This window comes from Salmo trutta, chromosome 1, assembly GCF_901001165.1.
Source record: "Salmo trutta chromosome 1, fSalTru1.1, whole genome shotgun sequence".
NCBI classification, from domain to species: domain Eukaryota; kingdom Metazoa; phylum Chordata; class Actinopteri; order Salmoniformes; family Salmonidae; genus Salmo; species Salmo trutta.
In genome coordinates this window covers 46517507-46538728 of record NC_042957.1, presented here as the reverse complement: position 1 = coordinate 46538728, position 21222 = coordinate 46517507, and the positions used below count along the sequence as shown (strand labels likewise).

Sequence of the window (21222 nt, the reverse complement as noted above, 5' to 3'; positions counted from 1 at the left end):
CATCTCTGTCGGCGCCATCTTGTTGCATCCCTGAAAGTGAACATCCGGCTTCTTCACTTGTGGGATCATTTGATACCAGCCACCCGGACAGCTGATGAAACAGGAGTATTTATGTCTGTGATAAAGCCCTTTTTTGGGGGAAAACTAATTCTGTTTGGCTGGGCCTGGTTCCCAAGTGGGTGGGCCTATGCCCATGGCTACGCCACTGAAAGTATATTTTTTGCTTTTAAGTGAACCCTTTTCCTAATCTCAAACTAATCATAACCTGCTACGTGAATTCTCCTAACCTGCTGCGAAAAGTAAAATCTGACGTTATTCGGCTAAAACTGAGATTTACGTACAGCCGGCTCATGCCTGGGAGGCAGCCCGCTTCCAAAAGGAATGCATTCACCCGGTGGAAACTACGCCGACCCGGGCCAGTTGAATAGAATCCTCTCATTATAAAATCTGCGAGAATGAGCAGTTTTGTATCAGCTATGGGCGTTGTTTTTTACACTATTTAACAATACCGACGTTCTTTGGCTGAAAACGACGGTGATACGACCACAAATACTTCCATTAAACAAATGTGCTATCTGTCATGTGTGGGAGGGTTCCAAGTTGCCCTGAACCACTGCAGACCTTGTTCCCACGCGGAAGTGTGTATCCACTTAAAGTGAGAAGGTGCGCTGATTAAAATTGGTAAAATGTGGATCATTATAGCAATCATTTGTGCGGCTCTAGCTGCATTCTTATACAACTATGTGTTCCGTACGTCCGGACCAAATCCTTTTGATATCGACACTCGTGAACCGCTTAAACCACTGGTCACCCAAAAGAAGGAGAAAAACAAAGTTCTGAAGCAGGGTGAGTCTCGTGGACACAAGGTTTGACCGATCACCGATATATGCACGAAATATAGTTTCCTAGGAATATGTGCGGAAACAGATTTGCATTTTGTCATTCTTTTTTTGGCAGTTACACTTGTTCGGTGTGTGTGTTTCGAAAGCTATATCTTGTTGCATAATTCAATTGCTCTGTCGTTCACGTGTATCTCATGAGCATTCATTTGCAGTAGGAAAGCAGGTCAGGCAACTATTTCGTTTGTTAGAACCGCTGACAGCGATTTACAATTTCCTATGGCTACACTGTCAACTACAGTACTGCGTCACAAACTGGACATTGCTGCTGTACTGCACTAGTGACTAAACTCATTGTTGAAACGCAATCCACCCCGCACTATATCATGTTTATAGCTGCTAAACACACACTTGTTTCAGTTCCACTAGCTACATTTTCATCCAATTTGGTACAGATTTTCACGCGAATATTCAAAAATCTGCATAAAACCACGACATGTTTCCATCAAACGGACTTTTTGCGGATAAAAGAAAAGGCTGTGCGTTATTACGTAGTGCACACAATTAATTTTACCGACACAAAAAGACCCCACCGTGTCGAACGAACAAATTCTGTTTAGGCCTACATAATTGTACTGCGTTTCAATGTTTCCATGAAAATGCGGTCCTGACTTTTTTTTTCATGGGTCAGGTAATTCATCCCCATGAAATGGTTTAGATGGAAACGTGGTTATAGGCTGCCTTTGCACAGTCCGAGGGATAATATTGCTGGTATACATCGTTATTTGTTTCATGTAAGAACATTTAACTGGCAAGATCTCTGTTAATTGTACGTTTTTTACTCTTCCCAACCAGGCTTCTTGGCCAGTAAAGTACCTGAGAAACTAGATGCCATTGTCATTGGCAGTGGAATTGGTGGTCTTGGTCTGGCGGTGCTGCTGGCTAAGGTTGGAAAGCGGGTCCTGGTTCTGGAGCAGCATGATCGGGCCGGAGGCTGCTGCCACACTTTTACAGAGAAAGGCTTTGAGTTTGACGTGGGTGAGAAGGCTCTTATCAGTTTACCTTTCCTTACCTAGAAGGCAGCTATCAGTTTAAAGTTCCTTACTAAACGTGGTAGGTACTTTCCTTTACTCAGAGGTGGTAGTGGCTATGAACCTGGTCTATTTGTGTTGTTGACCTAAATCAAGGATGATTTAAATCAATCAATCAATCATGCCTCCACCTCAGGTATCCACTACATCGGGGACCTGTTGGAGCATAAGCCCTTCCGCTGCATGCTTGACCAGCTGACCAATGGTCAGCTGCAGTGGGAGCCGCTGGACAACCCGTTTGACCAGGTGGTGCTGGGCCCTCCTGAGAACAGGCGCACCTACCCCATCTACAGCGGCAGGAACCGTTTCCCTGACGAGCTGAAGAAGTTCTTCCCTGGGGAGGAGGCGGCCATCGATGAGTACATGAGGCTGGTCAAGGTATGGTGCTGTTACGTGACGTCATCAATAACCTCATATGTTTTTTTTCCTTTGCAACTCTGCCTAGAAGGCCAGCATCCTGGAGTCGCCTCTTCACTGTTGACGTTGAGATTGGTGTTTTGCGGGTACTATTTAATGAAGCTGCCAGTTGAGGACTTGCGAGGCGTCTGTTTCTCAAACTAGACACTCTAATGTACTTGTCCTCTTGCTCAGTTGTGCACCGGGGCCTCCCACTCCTTCTTCTATTCTAGTTAGAGCCAGTTTGTGCTGTTCTGTGAAGGGAGTAGTACACAGCGTTGTATGAGATCTTCAGTTTCTTGGCAATTTCTCGCATGGAATAGCCATCATTTGTCAGAACAAGAATTGATTAACGAGTTTTAGAAGAAAGTTCTTTGTTTCTGGCCATTTTGAGCCTGTAATTGAACCCACAAATGCCGATGCTCCAGATACTCAACAAGTCTAAAGAAAGCCAGTTTTTTTATTGCTTCTTTAATTAGGACAACAGTTTTCAGCTGTGCTAGCATCATTGCAAAAGGGTTTTCTAATGCTCAATTAGCCTTTTAAAATTATAAAGTTGGATGAGCTAACACAGGAGTGGTGGTTGCTGATAATGGGCCGCTGTACGCCTATGTAGATATTTCATAATAAATGTGCCATTTCCAGCTATAATAGTCATTTACAACATTAACAATGTCTACACTGTATTTCTGATCAATTTGATGTTATTTTAATGGACAAAAAAAGTGCTTTTCTTTCAAAAACAAGGACATTTCTAAGTGACCCCCAAACTTTTGAACGGTATTGTATATGTATGAATTCCATGAACAGAAAGCAGGACACAGCGTTTGGTTCCTGTGTCTGCTGAAGCTCGTTCCTGTCCCCCTAGCCAAGTTCCTGGTGTACACAGGCCTGGCCAGTCGTCTGTCGTTCTTCTTCCGCATGGCGTCTCGCAGCGTGACCGAGGTGGTCAACGAGCTGACTGAGAACAACGACCTCAGGGCCGTCTTCAGCTACATCTTTGGCACTTACGGTAGGCTGCTGTAGTTCCTGATAGTGGAGAGCATAACCACAGCCATCTCAAATGGAAAGACTGCGTTTCTATTCCCTATGTAGTTCACTCATTTGTGCCATTTGGGGGACACGCTTTCCACATGGACCAAATTAATTGCATCTCTTTTTGTTGTGTGTTTGGTTTTATAAGACTCAATTTTGTTGTGTGTAACTGCAGGTAACATGCCCAAGGATGCCAGCTTCTCCATGCACAGCCTGCTGATCTGCCACTACCTGACTGGTGCCTGGTACCCAATAGGAGGAGCCAGTGAGATCGCCTACCACATGATCCCTATCATTGAGAAAGCCGGGGGGGCCGTGCTCGTCCGCGCCCCAGTCAACCGCATCCTGTTCAACGACAACAAGGAGGCTATTGGTGAATAGGACTGGTTGATTGGTTGAAAGGTGAATTGATTGATCACACAGATGGTCAGATTTGACCACATCTGGTTCCCATGGTTTCAGGTGTGAGCGTGATGAAGGGTCAGGAGGAGATCCATGTGCATGCTCCGATGGTCATCTCCAATGCCGGCATCTTCAACACCTACCAGAAGCTGCTGCCCAAGGAACTCCAGGCCATGCCAGGTGGGTGAGGGTATTATGGTGTGGGTGTATGTTCAAGATATCTGCATTAAAAAAACTGAATTGTTAGTTGACACTTGTATCGATGCCGTTGTCAAGATGTTGTTTCCTAATCATAATGTTTCTATGACCTTGTGATGCCTAATCATTAAGGATGCAACAGTTCACCAATAGGCATTATTCCCCGGTTCAAATGTTTAAGATATGAGTGCATCGAGACCCCAAACCGATCCAAATGTAGCATGCATCGGTCAGAAAATCGATTAAAATGTTACGAATTGCTAATACACAATTTTTTGGGGGGGGTAAAATTACATTCTTTCTACCTTCCAAAAATACCTAATCTTTTGTGACACTTGCTTCCTCTCATTCAGTGTCGGAACTATGTATGGAATTATGTTGACAGTCATTGATCTACAAGTAGTTTTGCATGCCTAACAACCCCTGGCAGTAGCCCAGCACGCTGTCCACAGCTTTGCGCGCTGACCAATGAGGGGTAGGCCTATTCCTGATCATACACCATAGACCTATACATCCCTTACATCAGCTGCAGATTTTAATTTAAAATGTGTTTATGCAACAAATGTTAGTGCATCGCATCGATTTGTTCCTCTAATCAAACCGAATTGCACTGAATCGTTTCAAACTTAGCGTATCGGAGCCCATGTATCTAGATGCATATAGAATCATCTTGAAATGGAAAGATGCACATCCCTACTAATCATGAATGTTGTATGATCTTGTGATGCCCTGCAGCCATCCAGAAGCAGCTTGGTATGGTGAAAAACGGGGCAGGAGGTCTGAGCATCTTCCTGGGCCTGACTGGAACCAAGGAGGACCTGGGCCTCAAAGCAGACAACTACTGGATCTTCACAGAGCACAACATGGATGAACTGTAGGTCCTTCCTCTGTTTGTTTAACCCTAAATGTTTGGCGTGTCCCCATTGGCCTCACTGTCTAATGACTTGTCTATTTCTTTTAATTCACACCTTATTTGTCCTTATTAACATACAGTTGAAGTCGGAAGTTTACATACACTTAGGTTGGAGTCATTAAAACTCGTTTTTCAACCACTCCACACATTTCTTGTTAACAAACTATAGTTTTGGCAAGTCGGTTAGGACATCTACTTCGTGCATGACACAAGTAGTTTTTCCAACAATTGTTTACAGACAGATCATTTCACTTATAATTCACTGTAACACGATTCCAGTGGGTCACAAGTTTACATACACTAAGTTGACTGTGCCTTTAAACAGCTTGGAAAATTCCAGAAAATGATCTCATGGCTTTAGAAGCTTCTGATAGGCTAATTGACATAATTTGATTCAATTGGAGGTGTACCTGTGAATGCATTTCAAGGCCTACCTTCAAACTCAGTGCCATTATGGGAAAATCAAAATAAATCAGCCAAGACCTCAAAAGAACAATTGTAGACCTCTACAAGTCTGGTTCATCCTTGTGAGAAATTTCCAAACGCCTGAAGGTACCACGTTCACCTGTACAAACAATAGTACGCAAGTATAAACACCATGGGACCACACCGCCGTCATACCGGTCAGGAAGGAGACGCGTTCTGTCTCCTAGAGATGAACGTACTTTGGTGCGAAAAGTGCAAATCAATCCCAGAACAACAGCAAAGGACCTTGTGAAGATGCTGGAGGAAACGGGTACAAAAGTATCTACATCCACAGTAAAACGAGTCCTATATCGACATAACCTGAAAGGCCGCTCAGCTAGGAACTCGACTGCTTCACTGCTCCAAAACCACCATTAAAAAAAGCCAGACTACGGTTTGCAACTGCACATAGGGACAAAGATCGTACTTTTTGGAGAAATGTCCTCTGGTCTGATGAAACAAAAATAGAACTGTTTGGCCATAATGACCATCGTTATGTTTGGAGGAAAACGGGGGATGCTTGCAAGCCGACGCACACAATCCCAACCGTGAAGCACGGGGGTGGCAGCATCATGTTGTGGGGGTGCTTTGTTGCAGGAGGGACTGGTGCACTTCACAAAATAGATGGCATCATGAGGATGGAAATTTATGTGGATATATTGAAGCAACATCTCAAGACATCAGTCAGGAAGTTAAAGCTTATTCACAAATGGGTCTTCCAAATGGACAATGACCCCAAGCATACTTCCAAAGTTGTGGCAAAATGGCTTAAAGACAACAAAGTCAAGGTATTGGAGTGGCCATCACAAAGCCCTGACCTCAATCCTATAAAAAATGTGTGGGCAGAACTGAAAAAGCGTGTGTGAGCAAGGAGGCCTACAAACCTGACTCAGTTACACCAGCTCTGTCAGGATTAATGGGCCAAAATTCACAACTTATTGTGGGAAGCTTGTGGAAGGCTACCTGAAACATTTGACCCAAGTTAAACAATTTAAAGGCAATGCTACCAAATTGTAATTGACTGTGTAAACTTCTGACTTCAACTGTATATCTGATGTGTTGCATAGACGGACATTGTGTAAGGTCTTGTGGTGTGGACTTTGAGAGAGAAGTGTGTTGCTGTTACATTACATAACCTACGGTACATGAGACTGTGATAGTGCGTGTAGTCATGCATTCTGTATTTCACTCCCTTTTACTGTGTGCGTCAAAGATTGTGCTGTTTACAGTAATCTGTCTGTTTTGACGACACTGCATTTTAGTTGTTATAAGACAGTATCAGTTCACACTCACCACTCATCATTATACTTATTTCACAACATGTTTGGAACCTCAATAGATATTCACACTGTTTAACAAGCATGGTCTACAGTGCATTTTGAAAGTATTCAGACCCGTTCACTTTTTTTCACATTTTGTTACGTTACAGCCTTATTCTAAAACGTATTAAATTGCATTTTTTCCTCATCAATCTACACACAGTACTGCATAATGACAAAGCAAAAAAACAGGTTTTTAGAATTTTTTGCAAATTAATACAATTTTTTAAAACAATACCTTATTTACGTAAGTGTTCAGACCCTTTGCTATGAGACTCAAAATTGAGCTCAGGTGCATCCTGTTTCCATTGATCATCCTTGATTTGAATTCACCTATGGTAGATTCAATTGCTTGGATGTGATTTGGAAAGGCACACCTGTCTATGTAAGGTGCCATAGTTGACACTGCATGTCAGAGCAAAAACCAAGCCATGATGTCGAAGGAATTGTCCGTTGAGCTCCGAGACGACAGGATTGTGTCGAGGCACAGATTTGGGGAAGGCTACCAAAAAATGTCTGTAGTATTGAAGGTCCCCAAGAACACGGAGGCCTCCATCATTCTTAAATGGAAGAAGTTTGGAACAACAGACTCTTCCTAGAACTGGCTGCCCAGCCAAACTCAGCAATCCAGGGGAGAAGGGCCTTTGTCAGGGAGGTGACAAAAAACCCGATGGTCACTCGGACAGAGCTCCAGAGTTCCTCTGTGGATATGGGAGAACCTTCCAGAAACGCAACCATCTCTGCAGCATTACAGCCACTCCTCAGTAAAAGGCACATGACAGCCCGCTTGGAGTTTGCCAAAAGGCACCTAAAGGACTCTCACACAATGAGAAACAAGATTCTCTAGTCTGATGAAACCAAGATTGAACTCTTTGGCCTGAATGTGAAGCGTCACGTCCGGAGCAAACCAGGCACCGCTCATCACCTGGCCAATACCATCCCTACGGCGAAGTGTGGTGGCAGCATCATGCTGTGGGGACTGGAAGACTAGTCAGGATAGAGGGAAATATGAATGGAGCAAAGTACAAAGAGATCCTTGATGAAAACCTGCTCAGGACCTCACACTGGGGCGAAGGTTCCCCTTCCAGGACAACGACCCTAAGCGCACAGCCAAGACAATGCAGGAGTGGCTTCGGGACAAGTCCCTGAAGATCCTTGAATGGCCCAGCCAGAGCCTGGACTTGAACCCGATCTAACATCTCTGGAGAGACCTGGAAATGGCTGTGCAGCGAAGCTCCACATCCAACCTGACAGCGCTTGAGAGGATCTGCAGAGGAGAATGGGAGAAACGCTCCAAATACAGGTGTGCCAAGCTTGTAGCGTCATACCCAAGAAGACTCAACGCTGTAATCGCTGCCAAAGATGCTTCCTCAAAGTACTGAGTAAAGGGTCTAAATACTTATGTATTTATGTATGATTATTTGTGTGTGTGTGTGTATGTACATTTGCCAACATAAAAAAAACTACAACATTTTGCTTTGTCATTATGGGGTATTGTGTGTAGATGGGGGGACAATTTAATCCTTTTTAGAATACGGCTGTAACGTAACAAAGTGAAGGGGTCTGAGTACTTTCCAAATGCACTGTATATGTGTTTTTATGTCTGTGCCAGAATCTGAGAAGGGTGAAGTGTTCTTTACGGTAGTGTTAAAGAGCCTACAGTATTTTACTAATCCCATTATCTGGATGTTACAGGGTTGTCACCTATCTGAAGGGAAACAGGGAGGAGTCAGCGAAAAGTGTGCCCCTCCTCTTTGCGGCCTCTCCATCAGCCAAAGATCCCACCTGGGAGGAACGATCACCAGGTACAGAAACAAGACTAGTGCTGGCACTGATTTTCACCATACTAAATGATTTAATTATTTCTGTCCTTGGAAATGCATCATCCACTGATTTACTTTACTTATTTAAACCCTTGGCTCCTATAAGGAGCACAATCCATTGGCTACTGTCCTACATATTACTCGGTTCGAGGCAAGTTGTACCGGTTGAGGCTGCTCTCGCCATATCGGCCTGGGCATCTCTCCTCCAGGTGTTTCTGGGTTGATCCTTTCTTTTCCCGAGGGTTGCAGTGTTGGGTGTTAGGCCTCGTTTTATTCCTGATGTGAGACTGTTTTTTGTGATACATTTAAAAAAATAAAAAATAAAATTACTTCATGGTAACACAGACAAGACAACAGTTAGGACAAAATACTAAAGACAACATACTACAGGATTCTGTAGTTTTCTATCAGGTACCAGATGGTTGTAAAGTTGATTTGTTCCATTCTATTGACTGTCCAATGTTGATGCATTAGTGTTGCAATGTGTTCCTGGAACCAGCCTGCTGGTCTCTGATCTACACCATACCAAAACATTTAGTCATTTAGATGATTGGAAATGCACACAACTACAATATCTGATGCCATCAGAATGAAGGCTGAACAGACATGTTTCAACCCTTTTTTCATTTCCAATTCTTCACAGGCAAGTCCACCCTGAGTCTGGTGAGCTTTGCTAACTACGAGTGGTTTGAGGAGTGGAAGGATGACAAGGTGACCAACAGAGGGACTGATTACAAGGAGCTGAAACAGACATTCTGTGACTCGATTCTGGAGGTGGTGATGAGCGTCTTCCCCAAGATTACCAGGGACAAGGTAGAGCATTTAGCCCGTTCACACTAAACTCTGGTAGACTGCCTTTTCCAGGAAACTAACATCTCTATGGTGGATGCACTAGTAAGCTGTAACATAGACAAGTTTCCTTTTTTAAATTTGACAAATGTTGTAACTTGATACCTCGATGGAAAGTAGTAGATACCCTGTTCACAATGCATACATCTCCCATTTCTCTGTCTCTCTGTCTTTAGGTTGAGTTCATCGAGGCTGGAACACCCATAACAAACACACACTACATTGGAGCCCCTAAAGGGGAGATCTACGGAGCAGACCATGGCATAGCTCGTTTCAGCGCTGAGTGCAGTATCACCATGAGGCCCCAGACACCCCTGAAGAACCTCTACCTCACAGGTCAGTATCTTATACGGCTGACGGGGTCCATGGAAATATCAGAGATAAGCTATATGTCTATGTTTTTGATAGACTAACACGTCTTTGCATTTGGATAAGTCGTAAGTTTGACTTCAGTATTACTAAAGGTCTATATCGGCTCTGGTTTCTACTGCGTGTTGATGTTTGTGTTCTGTGTGCAGGTCAGGACGTGTTTGTGTGTGGCTTTGCTGGCGCGTTGGCTGGGGCTCTCACCTGTGGTTCTGTCATCCTTAACCGTAACCTGCACCTGGATGCCATTGCTCTGGCCAAGAAGACCAAACGTGTCAACACTAAGAAGTTGGAGTAACACAAGACTGACCACCTCCCTCAACCCCGTTGTGGCTTCGGGTGAAGTTTCCCTTTAGGTACAGATCTAGGATAAAGTTCCCCAATCCACATTAATGGGGAAAATGCTAAACTGACCCAAGATCACTATCTAGGGGCAACTTCACCCAGCTCACTGAAAGCTTCATTAACACAAGCCCAGGGGACAGGCTTCAATCTCTGGTCCTACAGTCAACGCAGTGAAAAGATGCCTCAAGTTGGTTACTGTGTGTTTGAGGGTGTGACTATTCTAATCAATGAGTGAAGAGAACTCTGCTCTGTCTCACTGTTGAGGGAAAACGCATTTGAAAGTCTAGGAATCTTTCTGTGGATGCTACCTGCACCAGATCTGTGAAATTGAGTTTACAACCAGTCGACCTTTGGAAATGATTGCCTAGGGATAGATAGCTTTTTTTTCCCCATTGTGTTTTCATAAATCAAGTGTGCAGATGGATGTGATTTATCACTAAATATTTTAACTCTTAATATATTGAAAACAAAAGTGTTGGGTGGAGTAGATTAAGTTACCAATACTTTTGATACCAGTACCAATAACTACTGCAAACATGTTTAATAATTTATCATTACACAATATACTGTGGATGGATAACAGGCTTCTGTCTGAGTTTTCAGACGGTCTTCCAACCAGTTATGCTAAATTCACCTATGCAATAATGTAGGGTGAAATTGAACCTCCCTCTACTGTTGCAAGAAAGCCGTGTAACAACAAAATTGTGAACCAGGTTTAAAAGCTCTTTGCTGTAACACTAACCACTGTAAACGTCTAATTCCTCCAGTTGAAGACAGATGTAAAGATTGGACTGTTTTGAATGAACATGCCTTGAGTTATTAAACATTGAATACAAAAATATCTTCATGCGGATCATTGTAAAAATGAATTATTCCACTCTGTAAATGTATGGGGGGGCTTTGTAACAATAATACAAACTGTGATAATGAAGGATTCATCAGAGATTGAATAGATTTGTTTCCTAACATTTTCGTCATCATCTCTTAGAATTCTATTGATACTGTTATCATGGCTGGCCTGGAATATTGTTTGATTATTATGATAAATCAAAGTGCATTTATCATTCTTTCGTCAATATCCCATGGATAAACGTGTGTGTATATAGAAATTGTCCATAAGGTGCAAGACATGATGGCAATGCAGTCTTCTCCATGACCACGTCTGTCGGCAGTGATGAGAGGTCTGATTAGTTGAGGAGAATAAGGGGCCTTACTAGAATGCTGTCCCATAATTTATGAGCGTCTTGAAAATGTATATATCTCTGCAGTTTATGTGAGAAGGTAAGTTAATCACAATTCATTAAATATTAGCTAAGTGTAGCTAACCACACATTGCAGAAAGCAGCTTTGAGATTCCCTTTGGTTAGCTAGCAAGTGATTGCTAGGTGGAGATGGATGAAGATTGCTGGCTACTTAGCTAGCCAGCGGCAATGCATAAAATTGGTGTCTTGTGCAAAGCTTACTAAACTCTTTAAGTTCACGCTTGCATAAGTAGTTCATTTAGCTGGCTAGCTAAATAAGTCTCATGAACGTCTTGACCCCCCCACATGAACAGTCATAAGCCTCTGGCTACCAGTAAAAGGCGTAGGCTGGAGGTAGCAGTTGTTCACATCACTGTCCAGTTTATTACTTGACCGCTTGTTTACAGGCATTTACGGCACGGTCTGTTCCATCCTAGTTGCATCCAACTACGAAATCGGCCGGTCATGGAAGTCAATGGGTGCGATGAGCATCAGAATTAGGAAATACTTGCAGACAGAGGTGAAGGCGCATATGGCAGTGTACAGGGCCAGAGAGGTCTGCGATCAACAGCGACTTGTAGCGGTGAAGAAGTTGAACATACCCGGAGTCACGGAGAGTGGCGTTCCTGCTTTCATGATCCGGGAGGTGGCGCTCTTGCGATCTCGTGAGATCGGGTATTTCAACCATCCCAACATTTTAAAGTAAGTTAATTTTTCTGTTATTTAAATCTGAACATTTATGCATAGCCTTTGAATTATACATAATGATCTTTGGGGTTAAAATCACTGTGATGGTGTTATATAATTGTATACCATGGTGTCATGCCATTTCATTAGCATAAATGGTTCACAATGATTGACCTTAATTGCTGATCTTACTGAAATGTTGTTGGACGTATCTGCTGGTCTGAAGAACAGGAGTTTGGACCTGACGCTGGTGTTTGAGTACAGAGACCAGGACCTGTCTACCTTCCTCACCATGGTCCCCAGCACTGGACTGAGTCTTGACAAAATTAAGGTGTGACTTAGCCCCCTTACATACCTGCATCTGAAAAAACCCTCAATGACTCCAAAGCACTCCATTAACAATTAGTATAACATTTTACTGTACTCTCTTTTGAACTTTTCATGCCAGGTGTCCTCATATCTTGTCAGAATAAGCCACAGAAGGAGAAAGTGGTTGAGCAATGCTGTCATACTGCTTCCTGTCTGTACAGTATGTGGTGATGCAGCTGCTGCATGGGCTGGACTTCCGGCACACCATCATGCTGGTGCACCGCGATCTGAAGCCGGAGAATGTACTGGTTAGTAGCCGTGGAGAAGTGAAGATTGCTGACATTGGGCTGGCGTGCATCTACACCTATCGCATCGCCCTTACACCCTGTGTAAGTCTACAGAGTAGAACATCCTCCTTTGAATGCACAATCTGTTCAATTGTCACAGTGCCATTGTCCCCCAGCCTAACTAAGGTAAAGGGACTATGCATAAAAGTAAAAAGTATCTTTCTCTCTATGTCCTATCCAACGTCTCACACCCTCTCCCTTCCTCTCTCTTCCCTCGCTCTCTCTCTCTCTTCAGGTGGTGACACTGTGGTACAGGGGCCCCTGAGGTGCTGCTCCTCCGTGGACATGTGGAGCGCCGGCTGCATTTTTACCAAACTGTTCCTTTTGAGACCATTGTTCCGTGGATACGCTGAGGCTCAGCAGCTCCAGAAAATATTTTAGTTTTTTTCTTCATCCGTGCCCTACTTTTGATCGGTCGTTTATGATAAAAGCATTTGAATAATGTATGATGTGTGTTTTACCAGTGCCTTGTGTTGGTGGTGTGTCTGTGCTCTTCCCCATGTCCCACAGGGTGATTGGCTTGTCCAGCGAGGAGGACTGGCCCAGGGAGAGCCCCATCACCTACACCTGTAGTTGGTGCCCCAGAGACCCCTGCACCCAGCTCTTATCCAACCTGGGCCAGGAGGAGAACAACCTACTCCTTGTATGTACAATATACACATTTTGAACCGTGTTTCTGTTACAAGGCATTTTCCGAGTTAATGAATCATTGAAATTCTATTGTTCTTTTAAAGCACACTCTTGTTCTCTGCCGGCAGCAATGTCTAGCGTTCAGCCCGGCCAATCGCATCTCAGCTTCCAGAGCCCTCTCCCACCCTTTCCTGGCGTGCGCCTGAGTACTCACAACCTGGCAGGATGTGGAGAGAAGAGGGGAGAGCTGGGACGGAGGTTCATTCTTCTTGGAGTCCTCTTACCTAGCCTATAGAACACTGAGGGTTCCCATGCCGTAAGATCTGATGTAACTAAATCGAAATGTAGAATTTTGGAATGGAAATAAAAGTAAGTGAAAGTATTTAAAAGGTAAATCTGCAGGTTAAGCAATAAAGTGGCCACCCTGCCACTGTTTTGGTAAAAGGTTGAGGGGTGGAGAAATTGAATCTCAAGTTCATAGACAGAGCTAAGGATGCAAAGACTGACCATGCATGATATCAAAATGATAGATTTAACCATGTTTTAAAGCTATATAGTGTTTGTTTACAATTACATTATTTACAAACAATGAAGTAAAACTGGCTTATAAGTTGGGCTCCGATGGGGTACGACAGTTGAACTAAGCTAATTAGGTATTTCTAAGTTATATTCTTCAACAATCAATGGGTATATATCATCAATTTAAAAGTCAAAACATTTATGTAGCATTGCCCCTTTAAAGGTAATTTGTTCAACATGAATTTCCAAATCTTGATTGGTTTTATCTGAATTGCATTTCTGAAGACTAGTTTTGTGTTGTGAAAAAACACATTTATATCAAGCGATGTAGAAACTGCGGTTCTTATGGCATGAAAACCCAAAGTGGAAGGAAAAGGAAAGTTGACAGTGATTTAAATTACAACAAATATATTGCTTTACTACAACAAATTAGTTTATAGCTAGAATCCTAGTTGCTACATCCATTTTTTTTTTTACTTATAAATGAATAATAGTACATAACCATTCATTTTTGAAGAATATAACTTATAAATGCCTCATGAGCTTAGTTCAGCTGTTGTACCCCATCAGAAACCAAAATATAAGCTTGTTTTACTCCAATGTTTGTGAACGATGTAAATCACTGTATAGCCTCAAAACATGGGTAAACTATAATTTTTATATCAGAGATGGTCAGTCTTTTCATCCATCTTTTGAATTTGAGAGTGGTTACATTTCCCCAGGCCCATCCCTCAACTTTTAACCAAAACAGGCGGGGTGTCCACTTTGTTATTGTTTCAATTAAAAAATGCATTGTTGATTGATTTGTTTTCCGCTCTGTATTTGATACCAGGCAGTCAGAATGCAGAAACGAGCTGCTAGAACATTTTGCAGGAGAACAAAATCTTAATAATTCAGAATGTGTGTGCTTTAATTTATTACTGAGGGATATTGCTGTTGTTACAAGTGATATTATTAATCTCAAGTTGCTGCAAGGGAATGACACTGCTGTATGAGCATATAAGTGAATGCATTATTCTTTATATTGTTCCAACTGCACATTTGGTTCTTTATGGCCCTTTTTATTTCATATATATATTCTCTGTTTATATACTTGGAAAGGTCATACCTGTACATAGATTTTCTTTTTAAGTTTTGAGGTACAATTTTAATGTTAGGGGCATTTTTTTCAGGACGGAGAACATTCTGTGATCTTGTTTTAATTGAGCAAATGTAAATTAATTTCATTGTTAGTACTTTTGACAATGTTACTGTTTTCATTTCATTCATTCAATTGAGCAACACCTGTTAACTGTTATTGGAATTGGTTTGATTTCACCCTCATCTTACACGTATTTTAATGAACATATTTTCACAATATTATGTTTCCAAATGTCTGTTTTACTATTTTGTATAAGAGACATGGCTATACGTTTATCCCACCTCCACGACCTTAAGTGGTCTTTCATGACCCTTGACCTTAGTATGGCCACACAGGCTCAAGTGCAGTGATGTATATAAGGTCAGATATATTCTTATTGTTCAAGACCTGAAGTGGCCCAAGCTAGACTATGAATCAAACTCCAGACATCCTCTGGCGTACTGCACTGCTATTCTAAGTAGTTATCCGTGACTTGGTGTTAAGTTCTTTGGCCTCTTCAGATGTGGGACTGCCAGTGCTGCATCCTTCACTTGTTGCCTAATTTGTGCAAGGGCCTCTGTCCTAGCCCTCTGATCTGATGCCCCCTTTCAATGTATTCTGGTCCTTGTACCCTGTTCATTTAAAGGCAGAGTCAGCGATATGACAGTAGATGCACAAAGTAAACAGCACAGTGGGTTAATTTCCGCAACAACTAGGAGCATTGGAGCGCAATGCTAAACTTCACTGTTTTGTCCCCGTGGTTACAACGTTGTAAGAGTGTGATGCGAACCTGTGCGCAAGCGCAGATACTATTTGAGAGCAAAGTTTTGCATCAGGCTCATATTGCATCTCACTCATTGCAATGTTTGCGTTGCTGTTTGTGCAAAGTCATTTCGGTGACTACCTTTAAGTGAAATGGCAAAGTGCCTGTTTGGGCACTGGAGGCAGTGTTCTATACTGAGAGGTGGTAGGGTACTTCTCCTAACTTTCAAACAGGGGAATTTTATTCATGGGTCCAATTTGGATAAATACAAGTGTCTTTAGGGTTCAAGTTATCTTTATTCAAGCGTATCTTGATCCATGAAATGGCCAAACTTGACATTGATGTAGCCTATGCTGTAGCAAAGAAATAAAACAATTCCAATCATAGCTTAAAAGACAGTGTGCTGACATTTTACTGGTTCTGTCAATTGCTGTCTATAGCTCGCCCAGCCATGGCCCCTGCATGTGGCATGCCGCAGCGCCCGGGCGAAGGGAGGGGGTTATATTTTTAACAGGGACATGCTGCGCTCTGCGCTCGCCGTAAATGGGCTTCCACGCTCTATGTTGCAGCGGCGCACAAATGCCCAGTCACTGCTGTTGTTAGCGACCATAGCCGGTCCCCTACGATTCGAGTACATGTAAGTACCCTAGCAAAATTCCTTTATATTGGCTTCTATAACAAAACATGTTGAAAGCCAACTTACAATGGGCATTGTTTAGCTTTTCGTTCATTGTAAATGACACCGTTGAGTTTTAGTGCGCTTTTGACACAACTCGATTGATTCGACTCAAACTGACACATTTAAGGACATGGTTAATTTAATTAATTTGCATTTAAAGTCCAATTTGATCTATTAATCGTATAGCTACACAGTTAGTTAGAAAAACCTCTCCAGTGCGCACGAGTGGCAAGGAAAATAGACCCTCGAATTGTGTCCATTACGCGTCAGTTACTGACAAGGAATTGTGTCCCGAAAGCAAGGTCTTCCCCCAGTTTTTGTATTAATTGACGTGTGGTATCAGATAGTGATTATACTCTGTTAATAGATCTGTAATATCAAACTGCAGAGCGACTTGTTCGGCCTAATTTCTTTATCTTACCAAACATTTGACTTGAGACTTGTTTGAGTAGGAAAATTGCTCTCATTCGTGTCCATGGCTCATGTCGTGTTTTGTCATCATTTTTTTTCTTCATCCGAGTTCTTTCGTACTATACTGTGAGATCCTATTTTTGGATAAATATTTGGTGGTGATGATGTTTGTTGCAATTGTGCTTTCTTGAAGTGGTGAGCTACTGGCTGCATTGTGGCTGATGTAGAGGGTGGAAGTTAGAGTGGGCTGGCATATCAACTAGGACTGAACTATATGTACAGAAAGGGACAGTGATGTCATGTCATCATTCATACTCACATGTAATTCATGTGATTTAGGCTAGATCGTTTGGATGCCATCCGGCATTGGTGAAGCAAAATATTCCCAATTGTTCACACTTGGATATCACACAGTAAACAACTGTTAACGTGTCACATCATTCCAGGGCCGGAGGGGTGGGTTACAGTATGAGGGGCGGAGGGGTGGGTTACAGTATGAGGGGCGGAGGAGGAGAGCTACAGCTGCTCTAGAGGCATTATGTTCCATAGTGTACACAAGTCCTAGAAGCTGCAGTTGTTATCATTTCTAAACTCAATTAGAGTGTATTTGTATAGGCTCTGCAAAACTCTGCCCCAGTGGTAGCAGCATTCTGAGCTATTTAAACCCAGAGCATTTTATTTTAAATAGAAGGCTCTGGTTAAATCTATCCCTAATTCACCTGCATCACATGTCCATTGTGTCCAGTGATTATCCAGAACATGGGTACAGAGAGGTAACACCCCTTAAGCCTTACGCATGCTTCGGTTCGGCTAGCGCCTAGCAGACCGCTCGCATACTCCCTTAATAGACCTTCGCTTGAAAAGTGAGAAAAAAGTGGCAATAGTACTGGTTGTCCATCTTGAGAAGCCGAAGCCAGCATACACTTCCTCAAAATAGTCAAAATTAATCTAAGATAACTCAAGAAATCTGTCATTAATTTTGACATTTTCTGCCGAGATCTTTTTACATCTAACTAAGATGTTTGGTGCAGTATTTCTCAAGTTAAAAAAATGTGCATGGAAACGATTAGACTCTCATTGAATGACAAACACTTAATTGACGAATCCTTACTATTGACCAATCACTGAAGAAGGGGGGTAGACTTCGGCTACCGACTTTGGCTTGCCTCGAGAAAAAATGGAATGTGCACAAACAGCCGAAAAACCTCTTGCCGAAGACCAGAACGAACAAAAAGTTGGCATAATACATGCACAAACTCTTCAGAACTGTTTCAGCTGGGAAGCATGCGGACGCCTTAGAATGGGAAGAGTGGATGGGAAGCCACCACTCATTTGCTCTTAAATGACTGTTGCCCAGTGGGGGGGCTACCGTTCTAATCGTGTGTAATTCCTCTCTATCTCTTTAATCCGGACTTCACAGTCTGCTCCTTCCTGAATTTGGTGACATCATCTGATTTAACATATCACCCATTTAACTTGAATGGGGGAAGATGTGAGATCAGAGACCCCATGGTTGGGAAAAATCCATTGCAATTGTTCTGGAAGTTCTAAGGTTTAGTATGGACATTATCTATGAATAATCATTTTATAATTGTAGATTACTGTGTAGGCATTTTGAGTTCTGTTAAACAAAAAAACATATGCTAATAGGGTAAGGGGCAGTGGCGATTTTAGCATGTAAATCTTGGTGGGGCAAAAAAAAGGGTGGTATTTATGCCAGCAAAGCCACTACACAACACTAAACAATACATTAATTGCACTATAACGGTGACAAACGGTGCCCACAAACTGTTAGGGCCTATATAAATCTGTCCCAACAGCAGAGTTCCAACAGCAGTCCCAACACCTTACCACTGCTACTCCTGGCTATCAGCGGAGCCTTGTCTGGCAGAGAAACTGTTCATTCAGCCTCATTTACTAAAATAACATAGCTGATATGGCTGACTTGCTTAAACAAATGTGGTTTCTACTGACAATTGAGATGTACAAACTATGGCATAAGGGGACGACAAACGGATAAGAGGCAATCCGTAATTTAGAATAAGACAGTAATGAGCGAGCTAGAATGGACGTAGTCAATATAACTAACTATATGTTCAGCACTTTTGAAATGTACAGTGATAGAATTCAGAACATAGGCCGTTCTTACAGTGTTCTCCCTGTGCACGAAGTCAGAACCATAGGATAAATAAAGGGGGCATATAAGCAGGCAATGAAAGCTCTTACAATATTCAATGATTACATTTCTCAAAAACAGGTTATAGGCTACATGTGCACCACCAAGTCAGAACAGTAGGTGAAATTAAGAGGTGAAAATAGACCAAATTATTAGGGTGAGGCACATGGGCTACTAACGGCTTACTACACAACATACACTTAGTATTACTTCCTTAGCTACAGTATACATATCTCCCTGGCATATTACATATTTTTTATGCAGCAGCATATGAGACATTTTTGGACTCACCTTGTTGTGCTGTGCTCACTTGAACAGGAAGGTGATGCGGCGGTACATCGTGGGCAAATTTTGTCATCAGTCTGCCATTCTCTGGATTTATGGTGCTTTCAAGACAACTGGAACATGAGAAGAAGTAAAAGGTTGAATCATGATGATGTCAGTGATCTTCAGGTCATAGCTCCAGAAAGAGGTCAGAGTTTAGGAGTTAGATGAATGTTCAAAATTTATTTTCCCAGTCGTAGCTCATTTTTCCCCGAGTTCCCGGTGGTCTTGAACTAAAGTCAGATTTTGCAGTTCCGAGTTAACTGTTGTTTTGAGCGCGGCACAAATCATGCTTCATTGACAGCATGACCAATGTTGAATGTTTATAACTTTAAACTTGGAAAAGAGACCTTTAATCTTAGACTTGGGACCACACAACCACAGCCACTCCACTGAATAGCAGGCTAATGATTGCTTTGCAATGCTTGCAGTTAGCCACTGATTCCTTCCAAACCGCTCATTGTTGAATTTGCGATTTCCAACTTGTTTTGTAATGTTTATGTCCAATAGTCAATACGTTTTATCTATAATTTCTCTTCATTATTTATCTTCATATGACAAGGATTAAAAATTATTTGCCAGTATATTGTTGACTTGATTCATGATGATGACTGCTAGTTAAGATTTTGAAAGTATGATGTTGACATGATCAGTCCAATCAAAGCTATTGTAGATATAACTTAATTTGACGTCATTTTATCTGTGGCCAATGACCTTGAGCCTTCTTGGATAGGCACTTCTAATGTAACTCTATGGCAGCACCCAAGGGGCTTGAATGTTCTAGCTCTATCCTTAGACTTGGCGGTGAAGTAGTGTCCCCATGAGTGACAGAACACTGAGCCAATCACGGCGCAACGCTCCATATTTTCTGCTGGCTTGCCCCACCACCACAGAGAGCACTGAGCTAGGCTGAAACACCTGTATTTTGGAGCTGCCTTACTCAAGAAAAAAAGACACCATGTTTGTATGCAGCTTTATTAACTCAATGATATATATCTTTTTTTTTTACATTGTTTTTAAACTGATATGTGACACGTATTAATGCCAAAATAACATGCAAAACAGGCAATCCCCCCCAAATGTTTTTTTATTTGACTTTTTATTTGTTGCCCCACCTGCCTTGAATGACATGTCGCCGCTGGCAAGGGGATACCTAGCCAGTTGTACAACTGAATGCATTCAACCGAAATGTGTCTTCCGCATTTCACCCAACCCTTCTGAATCAGAGAGGTAATACCTCCTACATCACAGAAGGTTGGTGGCAACTTAATTGGGGAGGACGGGCTTGTTGTAATGGCTGGAGCTGTGTAAGTGGAATGGTATCAAACACATGGTTTCTATGTGTTTGATGCCATTCCATTTGCTCCGTTCCAGCCATTATTATGAGCCATCCTCCCTTCAGGAGCCGCCACTGTCCTGCACTACATGACCAAAAGTATGTGGACACCTGCTCATCGAACATCTCATTCCAAAACCATGGGCATTAATATGGAGTTGGTCCCCCTTTGCTGCTAAAACAGCCTCTACTCTTCTGGGAAGGATTTACACTAAATGTTGGAAGATTTCTGCGGGGACTTGCTTCCATTCAGCCACAAGAGCATTGGTGAAGTCGGGCACTGATGTTGGGCGATTAGACCTGGCTTGCAGTCGGCGTTCCAATTCATCCCAAAGGTTTTTCGATGGGGTTGAGGTCAGGGCTCTGTGCAGGCCAGTCAAGTTATTCCACACCGATCTCGACAGACCATTTCTGTATGGGCCTCGCTTTGTGCACGGGGGCATCATTATGCTGAAACAGGAAAGGGCCTTTCCCAAACTGTTGCCACAAAGTTGAAAGCACAGAAACATCTAGAATGTCATTGTAGGGTGTAGTGTTAAGATTTCCCTACACTGGAACAAAGGGGCCTAGCCCGAACCATGAAAAACAGCCCCAGACCATTATTCTTCCTCCACCAAACTTTACAGTTGGATCTATGCA

General features: G+C 42.5%; 2 protein-coding genes across 12 annotated transcripts in view; both read left to right on the top strand.

The window, feature by feature from the left end:
* Positions 1-571: 571 nt before the first annotated feature.
* Positions 572-10882, top strand: LOC115197389 (all-trans-retinol 13,14-reductase). Its single transcript, XM_029758842.1, has 11 exons — positions 572-846; positions 1695-1877; positions 2067-2308; positions 3137-3338; positions 3537-3734; positions 3824-3943; positions 4697-4835; positions 8354-8463; positions 9125-9294; positions 9507-9666; positions 9849-10882. Exons 1-11 carry the CDS (start codon positions 687-689, stop codon positions 9992-9994), a joined length of 1830 nt encoding a protein of 609 aa, XP_029614702.1. The 5' UTR covers positions 572-686; the 3' UTR covers positions 9995-10882.
* A 5310-nt stretch (positions 10883-16192) lies between these two features.
* The window catches only part of LOC115197316 (supervillin), a 29577-nt gene continuing 24547 nt past the window's right edge, over positions 16193-21222 (top strand). For 7 of the 11 annotated variants that reach the window (XM_029758791.1, XM_029758757.1, XM_029758762.1 and 4 more), the window contains exon 1: positions 16193-16294. The gene's annotated coding sequence lies outside the window, so the exon portion shown is untranslated. The remainder of the gene's footprint in view (positions 16295-21222) is intronic. The other 4 variants (XM_029758807.1, XM_029758800.1, XM_029758723.1 and 1 more) reach the window with 3 other exon arrangements.

Excerpts from the sequence above, each read along its gene's own strand:
- LOC115197389 (XM_029758842.1), top strand. The coding sequence starts at position 687 with ATGTGGATCATTATAGCAATCATTTGTGCGGCTCTAGCTGCATTCTTA. Across the intron at positions 847-1,694 it reads AAACAAAGTTCTGAAGCAGG|GCTTCTTGGCCAGTAAAGTA; the intron begins GTGAGTCTCGTG and ends CTTCCCAACCAG. Across the intron at positions 8,464-9,124 it reads CTGGGAGGAACGATCACCAG|GCAAGTCCACCCTGAGTCTG; the intron begins GTACAGAAACAA and ends AATTCTTCACAG.